Source organism: Tinamus guttatus, unplaced genomic scaffold, assembly GCF_059628265.1.
Source record: "Tinamus guttatus ecotype Peru unplaced genomic scaffold, ASM5962826v1 Tinamus_guttatus_pri_ptg000459l, whole genome shotgun sequence".
In the NCBI taxonomy this organism is placed as follows: Eukaryota; Metazoa; Chordata; class Aves; order Tinamiformes; family Tinamidae; genus Tinamus; species Tinamus guttatus.
The window spans coordinates 30344-48930 of record NW_028288993.1 but is presented as its reverse complement, the minus strand read 5'-3'; the positions used below and the strand labels follow the sequence as shown (position 1 = coordinate 48930).

At 66.4% G+C, this 18587-nt stretch overlaps 3 protein-coding genes across 9 annotated transcripts; 2 read left to right on the top strand and 1 right to left on the bottom strand.

The window, feature by feature from the left end:
* Positions 1–212: 212 nt before the first annotated feature.
* Positions 213–2680, top strand: NIPSNAP1 (nipsnap homolog 1). Its single transcript, XM_088532196.1, has 10 exons — positions 213–281; positions 1085–1212; positions 1300–1345; positions 1452–1546; positions 1651–1721; positions 1795–1935; positions 2015–2046; positions 2264–2358; positions 2439–2522; positions 2605–2680. The coding sequence occupies exons 1-10, from the start codon at positions 214–216 to the stop codon at positions 2667–2669; spliced, it is 825 nt and encodes a 274-aa protein (XP_088388322.1). The 5' UTR covers position 213; the 3' UTR covers positions 2670–2680.
* Positions 2681–4080: 1400 nt separating this feature from the next.
* Positions 4081–11167, top strand: THOC5 (THO complex subunit 5). 2 transcript variants are annotated; one of them, XM_088532281.1, is made up of 19 exons: positions 4081–4228; positions 4561–4704; positions 4945–5058; positions 5189–5286; positions 5438–5584; positions 6218–6332; positions 6710–6842; positions 6974–7051; positions 7151–7191; positions 7487–7586; positions 7846–7954; positions 8501–8602; positions 8840–8936; positions 9213–9327; positions 9947–10050; positions 10140–10227; positions 10478–10593; positions 10743–10933; positions 11087–11167. In XM_088532281.1, the coding sequence occupies exons 1-19, from the start codon at positions 4136–4138 to the stop codon at positions 11148–11150; spliced, it is 2049 nt and encodes a 682-aa protein (XP_088388407.1). In that variant the 5' UTR covers positions 4081–4135; the 3' UTR covers positions 11151–11167. The 2 variants fall into 2 exon arrangements, with proteins under 2 accessions (XP_088388407.1, XP_088388408.1); XM_088532282.1 differs by lacking the exon at positions 4561–4704 and having other exon boundaries at positions 4092–4228.
* Positions 11168–12777: 1610 nt separating this feature from the next.
* Positions 12778–18062, bottom strand: NEFH (neurofilament heavy chain). Of its 6 annotated transcripts, none has more exons than XM_088532277.1 (5): positions 17291–18062; positions 15743–15942; positions 14737–14861; positions 13470–14460; positions 12778–13355 (listed from the first exon to the last, which is right to left on the bottom strand). In XM_088532277.1, exons 1-5 carry the CDS (start codon positions 18060–18062, stop codon positions 12810–12812), a joined length of 2634 nt encoding a protein of 877 aa, XP_088388403.1. In that variant the 3' UTR covers positions 12778–12809. The 6 variants fall into 6 exon arrangements, with proteins under 6 accessions (XP_088388403.1, XP_088388402.1, XP_088388404.1 ...); XM_088532276.1 differs by having other exon boundaries at positions 12778–13963; positions 14021–14460; XM_088532278.1 differs by having other exon boundaries at positions 12778–13963; positions 14078–14460.
* Positions 18063–18587: the final 525 nt, after the last annotated feature.

Below are 18587 nucleotides of genomic sequence, written 5' to 3'. Positions count from 1 at the left end.
GGGCGGGGTTCCATGGAGCCGGGTGCGCGGAGGCTCCGCCCCCTGCGCTCATTGGCTCTCGCCGCGCGCGGGGTGAACGGCTGCGGCCTTGGCCCCCGCGGGTGGAGCGGCGGGGGGGCGTGGCCAATCCCGGCCAGCGGCCAATCGGCGCCCCGCCCGTCGGGGGATGAATGGGGAGGGGGCGTGGCCAGCGCGGCGGTGCTCCGCGGGACGATGGCGGCGGCGCGGGCGGCGCGGGGCGCGGAGCGGCGGCTGCGGCTGCGGGCGGGCGGCGCGGCCCGGTGAGAGCCGGCACCGGCACCGGCACCGACCCGCCGCTCCACGGCCTGGCCCCTTCCCTTGACAGCCCCTGCCCGCCCTTGTCCCTAATCCTCTTGTCTGCCGTGTCCCCCATCTCATTGTCCTTCTGTCCCCTTGTCTCTCCGTTCCCTCTTGTCCCTCACCCCCTGCCCCTCGTCCTCTCGTCCCCCTTGTCCCCATCTCATCGTCTCCTTGTCTCCCTTTTCCCCAGCCTCTCGTCCCCTTGCCCCTCATCTCTGTCCCCTCGTGTCCCTTATCCCACTTGTCCGGCATGCCCTAGATTCTCTTGTCTCCCCATCCCCTGTCCCCTCATCCTCTTTTCCCTTTGCACTCCTTTCCTCCAGCCCTGTGTCCCCTTTGTCCCCCATGCCCATGTCCCCAATCTCATTGTCCCGCTGTCCTTCCAACCCTCCGTCTTACCCTCCCTGCTGTCCCCTCCATCCCAGTTCCCCCAAGTCCCTCCTTCGTGCAGGGCAGCTCCCCCGCCACCAGCTCCCTGCCGCGGGCCGATGTTCCCTGTCCCCAGGTCCCCACGCAGGGACCCCCGGCCGGGCCTCGAGAAGGTTGTTTACCCTGGTGCCGCAGTTAATGCGTTACCAGCCACCGCGCGGCCGGCCAAGGTCCAGCCGCGGGCCCGAGGTGGCTGCTGCCACCAACGCTGTCCCCCAGCGCTGCCTGTCCCAGCCCATGGCTGCTTCCGCGCCCGACGGGCCAAGCGCAGCCGCGTCCCGCGTCCCGCCGGGAGCCGGCAGTGACAGCGGTGACAGCGGCGGCCGTGGCGCAGGGGCTATGCGGGGACAGCCGAGGGCAGCTGGCTGCGCTCGCTCTTCGTGCACAAGGTGGATCCCCGCAAGGACGCGCACTCTAACCTCCTGGCCAAGAGGGAGACCAGCAGCCTCTACAAGATCCAGTGTGAGCCCTGGAGGGGACGGGGACAGGGACGGGATGAGGGGGGCTCTGCTGCCTGTCACCCCTCACCCGCCGCCCTCCATCGCGCAGTTCACAACGTGAAGCCCGAGTGCCTGGATGCCTACAACAGCCTGACGTGAGCTCCCCTCCGTGTCCTCCTGTGTCCCCTTGCTGGGGGACAAGCGGCTCCCGGGGTCCGAGGCCGGTCCCCAGGCACCCTGCGAGCGCCCGGTCACCCCCAGGGAGGAGGCGCTGCCCAAGCTGCACGAGGACGCGGACTATCCGTGCGCGCTGGTGGGCAGCTGGAACACCTGGTACGGCGAGCAGGACCAGGCGGGTGAGCCCGGAGTTTGGGGGAAGAAAGGGGCAAAACGGAGCTGCGGGCGGCTGCCACCCCGCGGGGCCGGCGCTCGGTGGCAGCGCGGGCGCCCGTGCTTGCAGTGCATCTCTGGCGCTTCTCCGGCGGCTACCCGGCGCTCACCGAGTGCATGAACAAGCTGAAGCAGAACCAGGTAGTGGGGTGCGGGGGGGACACCGGGCACCGCAGCGGGTCCCCGTGTCACCCCCCGGCGCGGCTGCCCGCAGGACTACGCCACCTTCCGCCGCGAGCGCAGCCGCCTGCTGCTGGCGCGGCGCAACCAGCTGCTGCTAGAGTTCAGCTTCTGGAACGAGCCCTTGCCCCGCCGCGGCCCCCACGTCTACGAGCTGAGGACCTACAAGCTCAAGGCGAGTGTAGCTGCACAGGAGCGGGTGCGGGAGGGAAGGCGACAGCTCATATCTTGCCCCTCGGCTCCTGCCTTTGCAGCCGGGGACCATGATCGAGTGGGGAAATAACTGGTAAGGAGCCGCCCCACGCCCGGCCTCCGCTTCCCCCGAAGTCCCTGCCCCCTTTTCCCCCATCCTAGCTCCGGCCCCAGTTCCCCTCCCCTTTCGCATCCCCTCGGGCTCCTCTCCCTTCCCCAGGTCGCCCAAGTGGCCACAGACAGACCGGAGGCAGGGGGAAGGTCCCAGCCCCGCCCCCAGTCGTTCTTTCCCCCGCTCCGTCCCCATCCAGGGCTCGGGCCATCAAGTATCGGCAGGAGAACCAGGAGGCCGTGGGCGGCTTCTTCTCGCAGATCGGCGAGCTCTACGTGGTGCATCACCTGTGGGGTGAGCGGGCGCCGGGGGAACCCGGGGGTGCCGGCTGCCTCCGCGACACCCTGCCACCCGCTGCGTCCCCGTCCCCGCAGCCTACCGGGACCTGCAGTCGCGCGAGGAGACGAGGAACGCGGCCTGGCAAAAGAGCGGCTGGGACGAGAATGTCTATTACACGGGTGAGCGGGGCCGCGGGACACCCGCGGGTGCGCGGCCGGGGGCTGCCCGCGGTGACGTCCCCGCTCTGCCGCATCCCCACAGTGCCACTCATCCGGAGCATGGAGTCGCGCATCATGATCCCCCTGCGCATCTCGCCGCTGCAGTGAGGGACGCCCGGCCCCACGTCGCCGACGTCCCCGCGTCCCCACGGGGCACCTGGCTCCTCTCCTCTCCGGAGCACCCAGCGGGGACCCCACACGGGGCTGGGGACACCGCGTGGAGGGGAGGAGCTGGGGATGCCCCTGGGGGATGCACCCTGGGGACATCCGCTGGGGACAGGAGCGTGGGACATCTGATGGGAGATGGGAGCTGAGGACAGGAGCTGGGGATGCTCCATGGGGACAGGAACCAGGGACACCGTGGGGGAGGGCGGGAGCCGGGGGAGGCCCCAAAGGGGAAGGGCTGGGGATGTCCTACAACGACAGGAACCGGGAGGACAGGAGCTGGGGGACACGGGGAACACGCCCTGGGGACAGGAGTCGCGATTCCTCGTTGGTGCTCCCCACCATGGGCATCTTGCAGCCTGGGGAGGTGACAGCGGTGGCTGGAGGTGACAGGGGTGGCCGCGCGTGGCCGGTGTCCTGGTGCCGAGGAGGGCGGAGCTGCCCCGGGGCCGCGGCCAGCCCGGGCCGCACCATTAAACATTCGATGCGCCCATGGGTGACCCTGTGTGTGCGCGGGCGGCCGGGGCGCGTCCGGGGAGGGGGCAGGACGGACGGGTCCCCCAGGACCATGGGGAGCCCCCCAAAGAACCCCCAAAGCCCATGGGCGCCCTCGTACATCACCCCCCGCCCAAGGCCCGTGGGTGCCCCTGTTGGCAACGAGTCCCTTCACTCCAGGGAGCCCCCTCCCTGCCCATAGGTGCCCCATAACTACACCCCCCCCATAGACCAAGGGTTGCCAAAGGAGACCCCCACTCCGAGGAGGGACCCCCATGCCCAGGGGTGCCAGTGGGGACCCCCACCCTGGGCAGTGCCATCCCCAAGGGTGCTCCCCCCAGCAGGACCCCCGCATACACCAAGGGGAGCCCCCCAATGCCAAAGGGGATCTCCCCCAAGGAACTCCCATGCTTAAGGGGTGCCCCCCATGGGGACCCCAAGCCCGTGGCTGCCCCTGTGCGCCCCAGCCCCCCCGCCCGTGGGTGCCCCCCGCCCCACGGGGCCCCTCGTGTCCCAGGGGCTCCCCCTGTACCCCCGGGCCCCCCCAGGGCCCCGCCCCGCGACCGGCGCTCAGGCCCCGCCCCCGGCGCTCAGGCCCCGCCCCCCGGCCGCGGTCCTCCCGGCGGCGCCGCGCGATAGGGGACGCTCTGGCCGTCGCCGCTCCGCGCCGCGCTCGCCTGCTCCGTGACGTCACATCCGGGCGGTGCTGAGGCTGGCGGCGCGGTGAGCGCGGCGGTACCGGGACCGGGAAAGAGGGGGAGGGCGCGGGGCCCGCGTGGGGCGGGAGCAGCCCCGAGCGCGGGGGCAGCCCCGGCGCGCGGGAGCCGACGCGGCCCTGGTGCTCCGCTCCGCGCGGGCGCTCACGCGGCCCCGGTGCCGGTCCCAGTGCCGGTTCCGGTGTCGGCGGCAGCGCCATGTCCGAGTCGAGCAAGAAGAGGAAGCCCAAGGTGATCCGCACGGACGGCGGCCCGCAGGAGGGCAAGCGCGGCAAGGCCGACGCCGAGCAGGTGGGGACCCCCGGGCTCGTATCCCGTATCCCGCATCCCGGCGGCTCCGAGTCCCCGAGCCCCGCCGCGCGCCCCGGGCTGCAGCCCCTTCCCTGGGGACGCGGCCCGGGAGCTGCAGCTTCCACCGCGGGGCAAGTCTGGCACTGCCGGCTCCCCCGGGGATCTGGGAACATCCCTGCAAGAATCTGGAAAACTTGGGGGGTTGAAGCTGGAGCCTTGGCTGTGCGGGGCCGGTGAGGGGCAGCTCCCGGGGCCTGCGGAAGAGCCCGAGCTCTGCGGGTGCCCGTTCCCTGCGTTGCTGCCAGCCCCTCAGCAGCGCTTCGCCCCGGCAGGATGCCCGGTACTACAGCGAGGAGGGCGAGGTGGATCTGCGCGACCCCATCACCGACTACGAGCTCTACAAGGAGACCTGCCAGGAGCTGCAAAGACTCATGGCCGAGATCCAGGAGCTCAAGAGCAGGGGCGTCAAGGACAATGTAAGGAGGCGCTGCAGCCTCTCCACGATCTGCGGGGAGCAGCGTGGCCCCTTAGGGAGAGCCAGGAGCGCAGAGCAGCCTCTGCCAGATGAATGAAACAGCCTGGGGCTGAGGCGCGAGCCCTGTGCCCCATGGGCCATGGTGCAGAGCCTGGCTTTGCCGTGGGGGCGCGTCAGAGCCCGGCTGGGGGACCGCGGGCAGCGCTCGTGTCCCCACCCTGCCGCTCCATCCCCTGCCCAGGCCTCCGAGATCGATGAGCGGCGCATCCAGAGCTGCGTCCACTTCATGACCCTCAAGAAGCTCAACCGCTTGGCCCACATCCGGCTGAAGAAAGGGAGAGACCAGACCCACGAGGTAGGGAGCAGGCTGCGCTGGCTGGGATAAAGCCACCGAGCTCCTCCCCGGCTCGTCCCAAGGCACTTCCTGGCGCGGTCCCACGTGGCTGCTGGGTGCCTGCAGGTCACCACCTGCGTTTGCCTTTCAGGCCAAGCAGAAGGTGGATGCCTACCACCTGCAGCTCCAGAACCTGCTCTACGAGGTGATGCACCTGCAGAAGGAGATCACCAAGTGCCTGGAGTTCAAGTGAGCGCAGCCAGCGAGGAGCCGGCGGCTCTGGCAGCGGCGGGGCCGTACGGGGGAGCTCCCTGTCCGGCAGCGCTCGCCGTGGCAGCGTGAGGGCCGGCACTGGCGCGGAGCGGGCGCCCCGCTGCCCTGCCGTGCCATCTCGCCGCAGGTCGAAGCACGAGGAGATCGAGCTGGTGAGCGTGGAGGAGTTCTACCGCGAGGCGCCGGCCGAGATCAGCCGGCCAGCCGTGACGCTGGGCGAGCCCCACCAGCAGACCCTGGCCCGCCTCGACTGGGAGCTGGAGCAGCGCAAGCGGTGAGGGCCGCCCTGGGGAGCTACTGGCTCTGCCCCCGCCGTGTCTGGGGGTGTCACTCTGCATCAGGTGCTCCTCGTCATGGCAAGGAGGGAAGGGGCTTCCCAAAGCCCCCCGGGCTTGGCGCTTTGGGCATGCTGGTCACTTGGGAGTGGTGGGTGTCCCCTTGTAGCTTAGGACAGTGGCCACAAGGCTGGGGTTCGGCTGCTGGCTGTGCTGAGCTGCTGCTGGGGCCTCGTGTCCCCGCGTGGCGAGGGAGGTCCCCATGGTGCCTCTCGCGAGGCTGACTTGCGGAAGCCGCGAAGGTGATGGGAATGTGAGGGCACTGCGGCGGGGCAGGGGCTCTTGCATCAGCAGAAGCTGCTGTGGGAGCAGATCTGCTGCAGAAAGGCCTGGGCAAAGCCCTGGCTGCTCTTTCCTCTCGCGGCAGCGCGCTGAGCTCCGAGTTGTTCTTCCTGTTTATTTCCCTGTAATGACTAACGCTCTGTCTCTTCTTGTCCTTGGGATTTTTTCCGCCTGTGGGTGTCTGAGCTCCCCCTGCTTCCTGGAGTGACGTCTCGGGTCCGGAGAGCCAGCCGGCAGCAGAGCGGGCTCCGTGCCGCCGATGTCGGCAGTAACTGACCTCGCCCCCGCAGGTTGGCAGAGAAATACAAGGAGTGTCTGGCCAACAAGGAGAAGATCCTCAAGGAGATTGAGGTGAAGAAGGAGTATCTGAGCAGCCTGCAGCCCCGGCTCAACAGCATCATGCAGGTGAGGGCCAGGCCCTTCAGTGCGGGGAGCTCCCTGCCTTTCCCTGGCTGCCTTTGCTCCGCGGTCTCTTTGTCACTGTAGAGCCACAGCACGAGGGTTGGTGCCGTGGGCCCGTCCTCCGTGGCCGAGCTGCAGCTTCAGCCCCTTGTGGCTGCTGTGGAAGAGCAGAGTGGGAATGGGTCTGGGTTAGACTCGGATCCAAATGTTTTCCGGCAGAGAGTGCAGCAAGGCCTCCCCTGGGGCACTCCCGTGGCTTGTGTTAAAACACGACGTGGCCGGTCGCCTGCTGCTCTGCAGCCTCCCTGGGCCGCCCGAACGACGTGGTGGCGAGGGCAGCCCCGGTCGCGGCTGTGGGGCTAATGCCTGTGTCCCTGCAGGCCTCCCTGCCCGTGCAGGAGTATCTCTTCATGCCCTTCGACCAGGCGCACAAGCAGTACGAGATCGCCCGGCACCTGCCACCGCCGCTCTACGTCCTCTTCGTGCAAGCGAGCGCCTACGGGCAGGCCTGCGGTGAGCACTGGGGCCGCGGGGGCCGTGGCGCTCGGAGTCGCTGCCCGACGCCGCAAACAAGCCTGGTGTCCCCCCACGTTGCTGCTGCGCACGGACTCGTGAACCCTCTGTCTCCTCCTATTTCCATTCAGATAAGAAGCTGCTCGTGGCCATCGAGGGGAGCGTCGAGGAAGCCAAGGCCCTGTACAAGCCGCCCGAGGACTCGCAAGGTGAGTCGGGTGCTGGAGCAGGGGGCACCCTTGGGTGGTGGGTCCCATCCCTGCGTGACTGCGTCCTGGGCGCTCCTTTATGGCCCCCTCTCTGTGCAGATGACGAGAGCGATTCGGACGCAGAAGAGGAGCAGACCACGGTAAGGGACCGCGCTCAGGTCCCCTCCGAGCACCGCACGGGCCAGGAAGGCTGTGCCCGCTGCCAGCAATGTGCGGGGGGACACAGGCCCGGGTGGCTCTGGGAGCTGCTCTTCCCTCGCTGCTGCTGGGGCTCTCTCACCCTCCCGTGTGGGCATCAAGACACCAGAACCAAAAGGCAGAAGGAAATGACCTGGGAGCTCCGGGACAGGCGGTTTTGGGAGGCGCGGGGCTCCGGCGGCGCCTTGTCCTCGTGCCGGGCGCTGCCGGGGCTGAGGGCTCCGCGGGCTCCTGCAGAAGCGACGCCGGCCCACGCTGGGCGTGCAGCTGGACGACAAGCGCAAGGAGATGCTCAAACGTCACCCACTCTGCGTCACTGTCGACCTCAAGTGCAAGGGTGAGCGCGCGCCTGCGGAGAGCGTCCAAGGGCACAGGGCCCGTGGGTGGCGTGACCCTCGGTGGGGTGCTGGGTGCACATGGGTCACCTTGGTGGCTGCCCCCAGGCATGGTCGTGACATCTCTGAGCTGCCACTCAGCACTGTTTGCTGCAGGGATGGGGAAGGAGCACGGATTTCTCCATCCCCAGGGATGTCCCCTGGGGAGCGCTGAGCCCTGAGCCTAGAGATAAGTCCCGTTGCCTCCTTGTCTTGCCACAGATGAGAACGTGCTCCACCTGACCTTCTACTACCTGATGAACCTCAACGTCATGACAGTGAAGGCCAAGGTGACCACCGCCGTGGAGCTGACGACCCCCAGCAGTGCCGGGTGAGGGGAGCCCCGCACTGCGTCACGGGCCGGGTCCTGCGCCCGGAGCTCGTGTGAAAGCCCTTGTGTCCTGCTAGCCTCCGCGGGAGGCCCAGCTCCAAAGGGACCCTGTTGGCAAAGTGAGGCCCAGGCAGGGCCTCCCCTTCCCTCTGGGCTTCTCTTTGCTGTGGGCCCCCATAAGTCCCTGGGCAGGCAGGTGTCCAGCCGCTCTGGGCCTTGAGCTGGAGCTCTAGCTTGTTGGCCAGTAAATGGCAACTGGACCAGGCCCTGTGCACGTGAGGTCCGTTTTCTGCATGCCCAGAGTGTCATTAGTCAGTTCTAGAATTACTGCTGTGATCTTAATCACGCTGAGGTCTGTGGGCAGTTCCCTGGGAACATGGTGCCTTGCGGTCTCTAACTTCCTTACAGCCAGGGAGAAGATGGATTTCTTTCCGGCTTATTTGTGAAGCATAATCTGGTTTTCCAGACTTGGAGCCTGTTTATGGCTGCTGCAGAGAGGCACAGAGGCTAATGAATGATTAACCTCCTCTTCCCTCCTCCTGCTAGAGACCTGCTCTCCCCAGATTCCCTCCTGAGCTGCCTGTACCCGGGAGACCACGGGAAGAAAACGCCCAACCCGGCCAACCAGTTCCAGTTCGATAAAGTGGGGTGAGTAGGTCGTGTCGCCGTTCGGGCGTCACTGTCCCTCTGTGGGTCTGGGTTGTCCTTGTGCAGGGCGGCTGGGGGGCTTGGGGCTCACAGGCCCTGGGCCCGGCTCTCGGCTGCCCTTCTCCACACGGGCAGTGCGGCTTGGGTGGCCCTTCAGTGGTCCCCGGGCTGCCAGGGGGAGCAGCGCGGTGCCGCCACGGTCACAGCTACCCTAAGCCTTCCCCTCTGCTCCCACAGCATCGTCACTTTGAGCGACTATGTGACGGAGCTGGGGCACCCCTACGTGTGGGTGCAGAAGCTGGGCGGCCTCCACTTCCCCAAGGAGCAGCCTCAGGTGCCGTGCGCGGCCTCCCCTCACATTTCCCACCTGCTGGGGTTGGCCTGGGTGCCTGGAGGGGCTGGGGACGGTTAGATCTCCCCAGTCCTGGTGGGTGACCTTGGCCGGGCCACAGCAGCACTAGGTGTCTAGGGTGGTCAGAGCGGTTGGTTTGTGCTGCTGCCTTTTACCTCCTGTGCACGGCAGCCTGGGCCCTGTCCCACTGTCACCAGCAGCTGGCTCAGGGCAGTGCCACGCGGAGGGCCTGCTGGTGACAGCCCGGCGTGCCCACAGCACACAGTGCCCGCGGACAACTCGCTGAGCGCCAGCCACATGGAGATGACGGTGAAGCTGCTGCGCACGAGGCTGCAGTCGCGCCTGGCCCTGCACAAGCAGTTCGCATCGCTGGGTGAGTGCCCGGCTCCCTGGGCACAGCTGGGCAGCCCGGGTGGCCTCTGGTGCAGACGGTGGGGCTGAGGAGCCCTCGGGTGTCACAGATGCCTCTGTCCCCTTTACTTCTTGCATGCGGGCACAGGGGTGTTCGGGGTCCTCCACGCCTCCCTCTAGGCCTGTGTGTCCAGCCTGGGCCGAAATGCCACCAAAGTGGGCAGTGCCTCTGTCAGCCCTGCTGGCTGTCCCCGGTTCCCTGGTGGGGGCGCAGGGTGTTGAGGATGTCGCTGGGGATGTTCCCCGTTGCTGCCCAGCAGCGTGATTGAGGCTGCCCTGGACCAGCCCGTGAGCTCGGGGCCGGGTACCAATTCCGGCCCCAGTGGCAGCTGAGGTGTCCCCAGAAGAGCTGGGTGCCATGAGCAGGCCAGGCAGGGCCCCACGGCCGTGCACTGCGGGGTGACGCCCATGACTGATCGCTGCCACCTGGGCACGCAGACTGGGCTGGGGGACGCTCATGTCTCCAGGCCAAGGATGTGCAGCCCCTGGAGCGTCCCCAGGCTGTGTGTTGTCCCTGGTGTGAGGGCGGCAGCGCCTAGCGCCAGCCCTCGCCCGCTCACAGCACCCGCACTGCGTTGCAGAGCACGGCGTGGTGCCCGTGTCCAGCGAGTGCCAGCACCTCTTCCCGTCCAAGATCGTCTCGCGGCTGGTGAAGTGGGCGGCCATCCCCTTCGAGGAGTACGCGGTGCGTGTGTCCCCCCGCAGTGCGTGGCCCCCCGCCGCGGTGCATGTCCCCCGTGCGCCGCCCCGGCCCCCCTCACCCGCCCCGTGCAGGAGCTGCCCTACACCAAGGACGTGCTGGAGGCCGGCCTGGCCGAGGACACTCACCTCTACTACATGGCGCTCATCGAGCGCGGAACAGGTAGGCGCCTGCCTTTCCCCCCGCCGTTCCCATCCTTTGGCTTCTCCGTGCTTGGAAACCAGAGGGACGCCAGTGGTTGGTGGCTGTGCCCAAGGGATGCAGGACGTGGCAGGGCACTAGCAGCCAGCGAAATCTAGTGCCCCCTGTGTGGGGGTGGCCTCCCAGCCCGCTCCGTGCTGCCATCGCGGATGGTCCCTGCCCTGCTGGGGGTGTCCCCGGGACTGTGTGTGACATTTCCCCCTGCGCCCAGCCAAGCTGCAGGCCGCCGTGGTGCTCAACCCCGGCTACTCCACGCTGCCACCCATCTTCAGCCTGTGCCTCAACTGGAAGGGCGAGCGCACCGGCGGCACGGACGACAACATCCGGGTGAGCCCGCGGCTCCGCTTCGCGGGCGCAGGGCTGGCGCAGTGGCCGGGTCATGCGTTTGAGTGGCCACGGGGGCTGTGTATTGCTCCGTGGCCTCAGGCTTGGGAGTGGAGCTGGGGCTGCTCGTGCTGACACCGCTGCCCGCGCAGGCCATGGAGAGCGAGGTGAACGTGAGCTACTCGGAGCTGTGGGGGCCCAAGCCCGGCTACCAGCTGCTCACCAACCAGCTCCAGCGCCTCTGCATGGTGCTCGACGTCTACCTGGAGACCGAGTCGCATGACCCCAGCGTGGAGGGGCCTAAGGAGTTCCCGCAGGAGAAGATGTGTCTGCGCCTCGTCAGGTGGGAGCGGGCACCGGGGCACCCCGGGCTGCTGCCCCCAGCCCTCCCGCGGGCGGGTGACGGTGCCCGCAGGAGGCCCTGGTGCTGCAGCTCCATCCTGCTGCCGGGCAGGACTGGGCAGTGGGTGCTGAGCTCCCTTCTGCTTCCTCCTAGGGGGCCCACCCGCATGAAGCCCTTCAAGTTCAACTACCCCCAAGGTTTCTTCAGCCATCGCTGATGGCCCTGGGCTCTGCTCTGGGTCTGGGCCTTGTCTGGGCGGAGGGAGGCGGAGTCGCCCCATCCTCCTCTGTTGGTTATTTTCCTGAGGTTGGGTTGGGGGTTTTGTATCGAAATGGATTAAATGCTGGACTGAAGAGAAAAAAGCATCTGTGTGCCGTGTGTGCAGCCAGCCTGGGCTGTGCTGGGGTGCCGAGGACTCTCCCTTGTCCTTGTGTCTGTCACTGTCCCTGGGTTGCCAGCGCTGTCCCTGCAAGGCTGCCCGGACCCTTCTCATCCCAGGGCTGGAAACCTGCGCTGGCGACGCTTGCGCTGAGCAGGGCTGCCCGGCCCCTCTGCCCCCTCGCCCGCTCTGTGCGAGGCTGTGGTGCCCTGTCCCTAGCGCTGTCCTCCTGGCTCTCGCGCTGGTGCCCGTTCTGCTGCGTCCTGGCACCCCCTCCAACCGCTGCGGCCGCTCTGTAACCACGGACCAGGAGGCTAAAATAGCGTCGAGCTGGCACTGCAGCCGGTGCCTCTTCTCATCCTCGTAGTTGCCTTGGCACAAATGGCGCCAAACGGCCCAAAACAGTGAGGGGAGCCCTGGGTGCCTCCAGTGCCCGCCTTGCCCTGCTTGGGGCTCTCCCTCGTCTGAGCGCCTCCCCTCCATGGCGCAGGAGGGACCGGCTCCCTGTGCCAGGAGCTGCAGGGACTGGCCTGGACCCCCAGGCCTGCGGGTCTCCTGGGGCTTGGTGACCCACAGGCTCCTTGTCCCTCCTGCCTTGCCTCAATTGGACTCAACCCCCGTCGCTGGCCCTGGCTCATGGCCCCGGCCCGTGCTGCAGCACTGGGGTTAACGTGGCCCTGATGGCCTGGGGATCCCTGCTGCAAAGAGAGAAGGAGGTGGCAGCCACTGTGCGGGGGGCAAGGCGGGCCACGCTCCGCTCCCAACCCCGGGCCGCGCTCAACGTTGGTTCTGGTGCCATTTCTTTCTGGAGAGCCCCCAGTGGGTGCCAAGGAGGCTGGAGCTTGGCAGCATGATGGCGGCACAGCCTGCGGGGGTGACGGGCCGCTCGGGCACAGCTTTGCTCCTCGTGAGGGTGGCTGTGCCGTGACGTCTTCCTTGTGCGTGGCCCAGCCCCAAACCTCCCAGGACGCCCAACCACACCATGCCTCCCCCTGCAGCAACAAGGACAGCACAAGCCCGGTCGTCTCTTTAAGCACTTTATTGGGTTATTGCACATAAGCAACTGAGAGTGGACTCAAGCCTCCTCGTGCACATCGTGATGTGGGAGCATCTCTGCGCTGTGCCAACCCGGTCCACCCAAGTCAGCCCCAGCCTGCGTCACCGTGCGATGGGGACAGCCCCGCCGTGGGGACAGGCCCTGGGGCTCCGCGAGCCTCTGGCATGCGCGGCCCTGCCTCGCTGCACGTACCTTAAATAAATGCACTTATTGGAGAAGGGCAGCCGGCTCCCAGTGGGGCCGGCGCCGCCGTTATACTTCAAGTGTTTAAATGTGGCGCTCTGCGTGTGTCGCGTTCGGCTACAGAAGCAATCGGGATGCTGCCCGGAGGAGGGCAGCTGGGGGCCGCGTCTCTTGCACGAACATGTTGCTCGAGTCCCGGCGGGGCGCGCGGTGCCTCTCCGGCCCTTGGAGGGTGGCCGAGCTACTCCGGCCTCCGCTCACTTCTCGCTTCTCTTGCCCGGCGCAGCCACCTGCTCTGGGGCTTTGCCCTCCTTGGCACCGGCGCTGGCTGCGCTCTCGGCCTTGGTGGACTCTTTGCCAGCTTTGGGCTCATCTTTGGGTTTAGCTTCAACTTTGGGTTTCTCCTCCGACTCCTTTTTGGGCTCCGCTTTCTCCTTTTTTGGTTCCTCCTTCTTCTCCTCGGCCTTTGGCTTCTCGGCTGCCTTGCTGGGTTCCTGCGGAGGCTTCAGCTGAGCCTCCTTCTCAGCCTTCCCTTCCTGTGTGGGTTTAATGGGCTCCTTTCCTGGTGTCACTTTCTCTTTAGGCTTCTCCTCTGCCTTGGCTGGAGCAGCCTGCGGGGTCGCCTCTTTCCTGCCTTCCTCAGCTCGGGGCTTGGATGGAGCCGTCTCCTCCTTGGGCTGCTGCTCTTTCACCGGGGCTTTCACCTCCTTTGGAGGAGAAGGAACAGGCTCCTTGGCTGGGGCTGCTTCCTTCTCAGAAGTCTTGGCCTCCTCCTTCACAGGAGATTTGATCTTTTCTGGGATCTTGGCCTCCTCCTTTGAGGGGGTTGCGGGTTTCTCTGGGGACTTGATGGCTGGGACCTTGGCCTCCTCCTTTGAAGGGGTTGCGGGTTTCTCTGGGGACTTGACGGCTGGGACCTTGGCCTCCTCCTTTGAAGGAGTTGCAGGTTTCTCAGGGGACTTCACAGTTGGGGTTTTGGCCTCTTCCTTTGAAGGGGTTGCGGGTTTCTCAGGTGATTTGATGGCTGGAATCTTGCCCTCCTCCTTTGAAGGAGTTGCAGGTTTCTCAGGTGATTTGATGGCTGGGGTCTTTGCCTCCTCCTTTGAAGGGGTTGCAGGTTTCTCAGGCGATTTGATGGTTGGGATCTTGGCCTCCTCCTTTGAAGGGGTTGCGGGTTTCTCAGGTGATTTGATGGCTGGAATCTTAGCCTCTTCTTTTGAAGGGGTTGCAGGTTTCTCAGGTGATTTGATGGTTGGGGTCTTTGCCTCCTCCTTTGAAGGGGTTGTGGGTTTCTCAGGTGATTTGATAGCCGGGATCTTGTCCTCCTCCTTTGAAGGGGTTGCGGGTTTCTCAGGTGATTTGATAGCCGGGATCTTGGCCTCCTCCTTTGAAGGGGTTGTGGGTTTCTCAGGTGATTTGATGGCTGGGATCTTGGCCTCCTGCTTTGAAGGGGTTGCAGGTTTCTCAGGGGATTTGATAGATGGACTCTTGGCTTCCTCCTTTGTGGGAGATACAGGTTTCTCAGGGGATTTGATAGATGGACTCTTGGCTTCCTCCTTTGTGGGAGATTCAGCTTTCTCTGGGGACTTCACAGCTGGGCTCTTTGCCTCCTCCTTTTCAGGAGCCTTGGCCTCCTCTTCTTCTGCCTCAGCTTTCTCCTCTTCCTTCTCCTCTTCAGCCTCCTTCTCAGCCTCTTCCTCCTCTGTGACCTCCTCAGTCACCTGGATTTCCTCTGTCTGCTCTTCCACAATCACAGTCTCCTTCTCTGATTTTTCCACCACCTTGACTTTCTCTTCACTCTTCACTTTGATGTTGGTGGTGATGCTGGGAGCCTTGGGGGGCACCTCTGGGAAGGAGATCATCCCAAAACCAGACTCAATCCGATATTCCTCCCCTTCTAAGAGCTTTCTGCCAGGAAGAGACCAGAGCAGGGACATTAGAGAATGCATCTCACCCAGCTCTCACCTCCTCCCGTGACTAAGGGCCCCAGCAGTAGCTGTCAGCCATGTCCTGCATCTTCATCTCCCTCCTTGCCCTGCTCCTATGGGCACTGTTGTCCTCCACCCTTGCACAGCAGGGTGTTAGCAAGGACTGGACGAGGCTGTTTCTGGGCACGGGACCACAACGATCCTGAGGGAAACACCATGGCTGAGAGTCCTTCCTTCCCCCTTGCCCACTGTGTACCTGTAGGCAGCGATTTCAATGTCCAAGGCCATTTTGACGTTGAGCAGATCCTGGTACTCCCGGAGCTGGGCTGCCATCTCCCACTTGCTGTTTCTCAGCTCACTGTCAAGCTGCTGGATGGTCTCCTGCAGCAGATGGAGGAGCCAGTGACACGCAGGTCCCCAGGTAAAGCACAGGGGCCTGTCCTGCTCCCCGTACTGTCCCCCGCAACCCGGTGGCCTAGGACAGAGCCTCTACAGCCTATTCCCATGTCCAAACACTCTCACAGTCAAGAGGTGGTTTCCTGTGTTCAGACTGTGCCAGTTGCATGTAATCCTGCCCTGGGCTCTGTCCTCTTGATATCCTCCCATCAACTATTTATACATATTTTTCAGTTTTTATATGCTTTTTTTCCAGAGTCCCTGATTCCCTTGGGGCACCTGGATCCCTGCTGTTCCCTTGGGGAACCTGGGATCCCTGGATCCCTCCACCTCTGTGCCATCTCAGAGGTGTGTTCCAACGAGCCAAGCCTCATGCAACCACCCTGAAGGAGGGGACACCCCTCCACCTGTGGATACATTTCCAGAATCTGGAAATATCTGGTGACCACCACCAACCCCCACCCTGACAGGGGTGCAGCATCGCTCTGGGCATGGTGTTTCAAGCCACTGCCATCACCAAACAGTACTGCCCCGAGCAAGCCCTCCCTGCTGTAATTCCCATCTGTGGGCCACAGCCGGCACCCTGAGCAAGTGCCTGGGACAGCTGAGGCAGCTCTGAGTCAGGCAGATGCCCAGGGACAGCTCCATCATGGGTGATGGAGCCCTCAGGCTGGATGCACCTCTGGCTCTCGGTGCTCTGTCAGCAGGAGCTGGGGAAGAACGGCAGTAGACACAACCACCAAGTATTTATTGCTGCCCATCATCAGTTTATCTGGGGTTAATACCCACACTGACCTCCCTGGCAGCTGGATGGTTCCTCCCTATGAAGCCCCAAGTCTGGGACATCATCCGCAGCATCACATTACCTGGTAGGAGAGGACATCTGCATGATGACGCTCTTCCGAGTCCTGCCTCTGCTTCTCCAGGGACTCCTGGGTCCCTTTCAGGGCATCGAGCTCAGTGGTCTTGGACTGGAGCTGGCGGCGGTACTCGCTGATCTCCTCCTGGGCTGAGCGGATGGCATCTGTGTTCACCTTGGCGACTTCAGAGAGCTTGTCCAGCCTCACTGCAACGAGGCAAAGGAGAAGCTGCAGCAAGTGAGGGAGGGCGGGATGCTCCCCTTTTGGGGCAGCAGCCCCTGAGCCTGCGCATCCTCTGTGTGCATCCTCTGCAGTGCCCAGCCCTGCCAGGGCCCCCTGGGGCACCGTGTTCCTGTCCCTCGCTCCATCTGTACCAGCAGGGTGCTGGGGGCAGGACAGTGTCTGGACAGGAGACACAGCACAGCTATTTTGTCTATTCTGGGTTTTGCTCTTTGTTTTCTGTGCAAACCTACTGTCTTAGGGGCTGCCTGAAGGGCTCCTCCTGTCACAGACTCACCGGCCTAGGGAGCTGCTTGTTTCGCACTGGGGGGGAATGGCAGCCCCAGGCGTCCCCCCCACACACGCACACTGCCACATTCAGCCTCTAGGGCGCCCAAGGGCGAGCCAGCGACACCGTCCTTGAGCGGGCGGCTGGAGGGCGAGGAGGGCTCTGCTGCTGCACCCCTCGCCGCAGCCGCTGCGCGATCCGTGTCCCGCTGGGGGGATGGGGGTGCCGCAGTGCCCCGAGGCCACCGCGAGGTGCGGAGGCCAGCGCGGCTGCTGAGCCCCGTCCAGCACCCCCGCGGGTGCGGAGCCCTTTGCCCAGGGCGCTGCTCTCCTCCCAGGAGCCCCGTGAGTGCTGAACACCCATCTCGTCTCCAGCCGCGCCGCGCTCCCGTGGGGTTAATGCGCGCCCCGCGTTCTCCAGGGGGTTGATGCGGGGACACCCCGGGGTGCGGACGGAGCCTCTCTCCAGGGTGCTGAAACACCCCCCCCCCCGGGTGCTGCCGCTCTCCAGGGTGCTGAAGCGGGGACACTCCGGGGACAGCGCCACCCCCGGCCTCTCCCCAGGGTGCTGACACCCCCCACCACCACCCGCCCTCCCGGGGGTGCCAAGCCGCTCGCCACCGTAGTGCCCCGCCCAGCAGCGCAGCAAGGACGCTCCCTGCCCCCCCGGGAAGGATGCGGCACCCCCCCCAGGACTGCGCTATAACCTCCTCCCTGCAGCGCTCCGCCAACCCGCTCGACCTGGCCAGGATCCAGGGGAGAAAGACAGGAACCGTCCCCGCAAGCCCGCACCGTTACCTCACAACCTCGCGGGGTGCAGTGCCCGTGCTGCCCTACACGCTAAGAAAGTGCGGGGGGCGGGGGAGGGAAGAGGGGTGTCCACCCTGCAGATCCCCGGGGTGCTGGGGTTACCGTAACTCCCTGCCGCAGCGCCCTGCACCGAGGGGGGAGCACGGACAGGGACGTATCGCCCTCCTGAAGCGCGAAGAGCGACAGGGAAAAGGCGGAGGGAAAGGAGCCCTTTTGGGCTGTGGAGAGGAAACTCACCGCGAAACCAGTCCTCGGCCTGCAGGGTGCTGCGCGCCGCCGTGCCCTCCAGCTGCGCGCGCAGGTCGCGGAGCGCCGCGCTGAGGCCCGGCCCGGCGGCGGGCGCAGGCGGCGGCTCGGGCCGGGCTCCGCGCAGCAGCGCGCCCAGCTCGGCCTCGTGCTGCCGCCGCAGCAGCGCCGCCTCCTCGCGCAGCGCGCGGGCGCGCTCGGCCAGCGGCGCGCGGGCGCGCTCCTCGTGCGCGGAGCGCTGCGCCAGCCCGCGCGCCTCGGCCTCGAGCGCGCCGCGCTGCCGCGTCTCCTCGTCCAGGCGCGCGCGCAGCGCCTCCGCCTCCTGCGCCAGCCGCGCGCGCTCCAGCCGCAGCTGGCCCTGCTCGGCGCCCAGGCGCAGCACGGAGGCGCGCAGGTCGCGCAGCTCCCGCGCGTACAGCTCGCCCATGGCGGCGCGGCCCGCCTGCTGCTGCCGCAGCGCCGCCGCCTCGGCCGCCAGCGCCCGGTTGCGCTGCTCGAGTGCCCGCACGCGCTCGATGTAGCCGGCGAAGCGGTCGTTGAGCGCCTGCAGCAGCTCCTTCTCGTTGCGCGCCCGCGGCTCGCCGTTCAGCGAGTCGAGGCTTTCGCTGGAGGAAGCGGCCGCGCTGCCGCCGCCGCCCCGAGCCCGGACCGGCCCCGCCGCGGGCGCCGACCACGAGTGGAAGCCGCTGGAGGCGGCGGAGCGCGACGCGGCGCGGCCCGGCGGCGCCGGGGGGCCCAGCAGCGTCTCCAGCAGCAGGCTCATGGTGGCCGCCTCACTGCGGCACCAGAGCCGCCGCCGCCTCTTTATAGGGCCCGGTGTCGGGCCGCCCCGCCCCGGTCCCGCCAGCGCCACCGGCACCAGCACCGCCCCGCGGGCGGCACCACGACCCGACCCTGGTGGGGGAGTGGGACCTCGCGTGGGAGAAGGGGACCTTTGCGGAAGGAGTGGAGACACGCGGGGGACCCTAGAGACTCCCCAGGCACAGAGCAGCAACGCTGGGAAACGATGGGGACCATCCGCAGCAGAGCGAGACCCCCCAGGCAGGAAATAGGGAGCCCTGGGGTCACCCTGGGCAGAGAGCAGGATTCTCGGGGAGAGGATCCCCTGGCAAGGCAATGGAGACCCTCAGTGGCAGAGGGGACGCCCGGGGACACAGCAGGAAGCCCCTGGGGGACAGTGGAGATGCTCAGGAGAGATAGAGAGAGAAGGAGTGGGAGAAGGGACCCGGGGACCCTCTTGGAGGAAGAGGATGGAGATACCCCGGGGGAAAAAAAGTGGGGTCCCCAG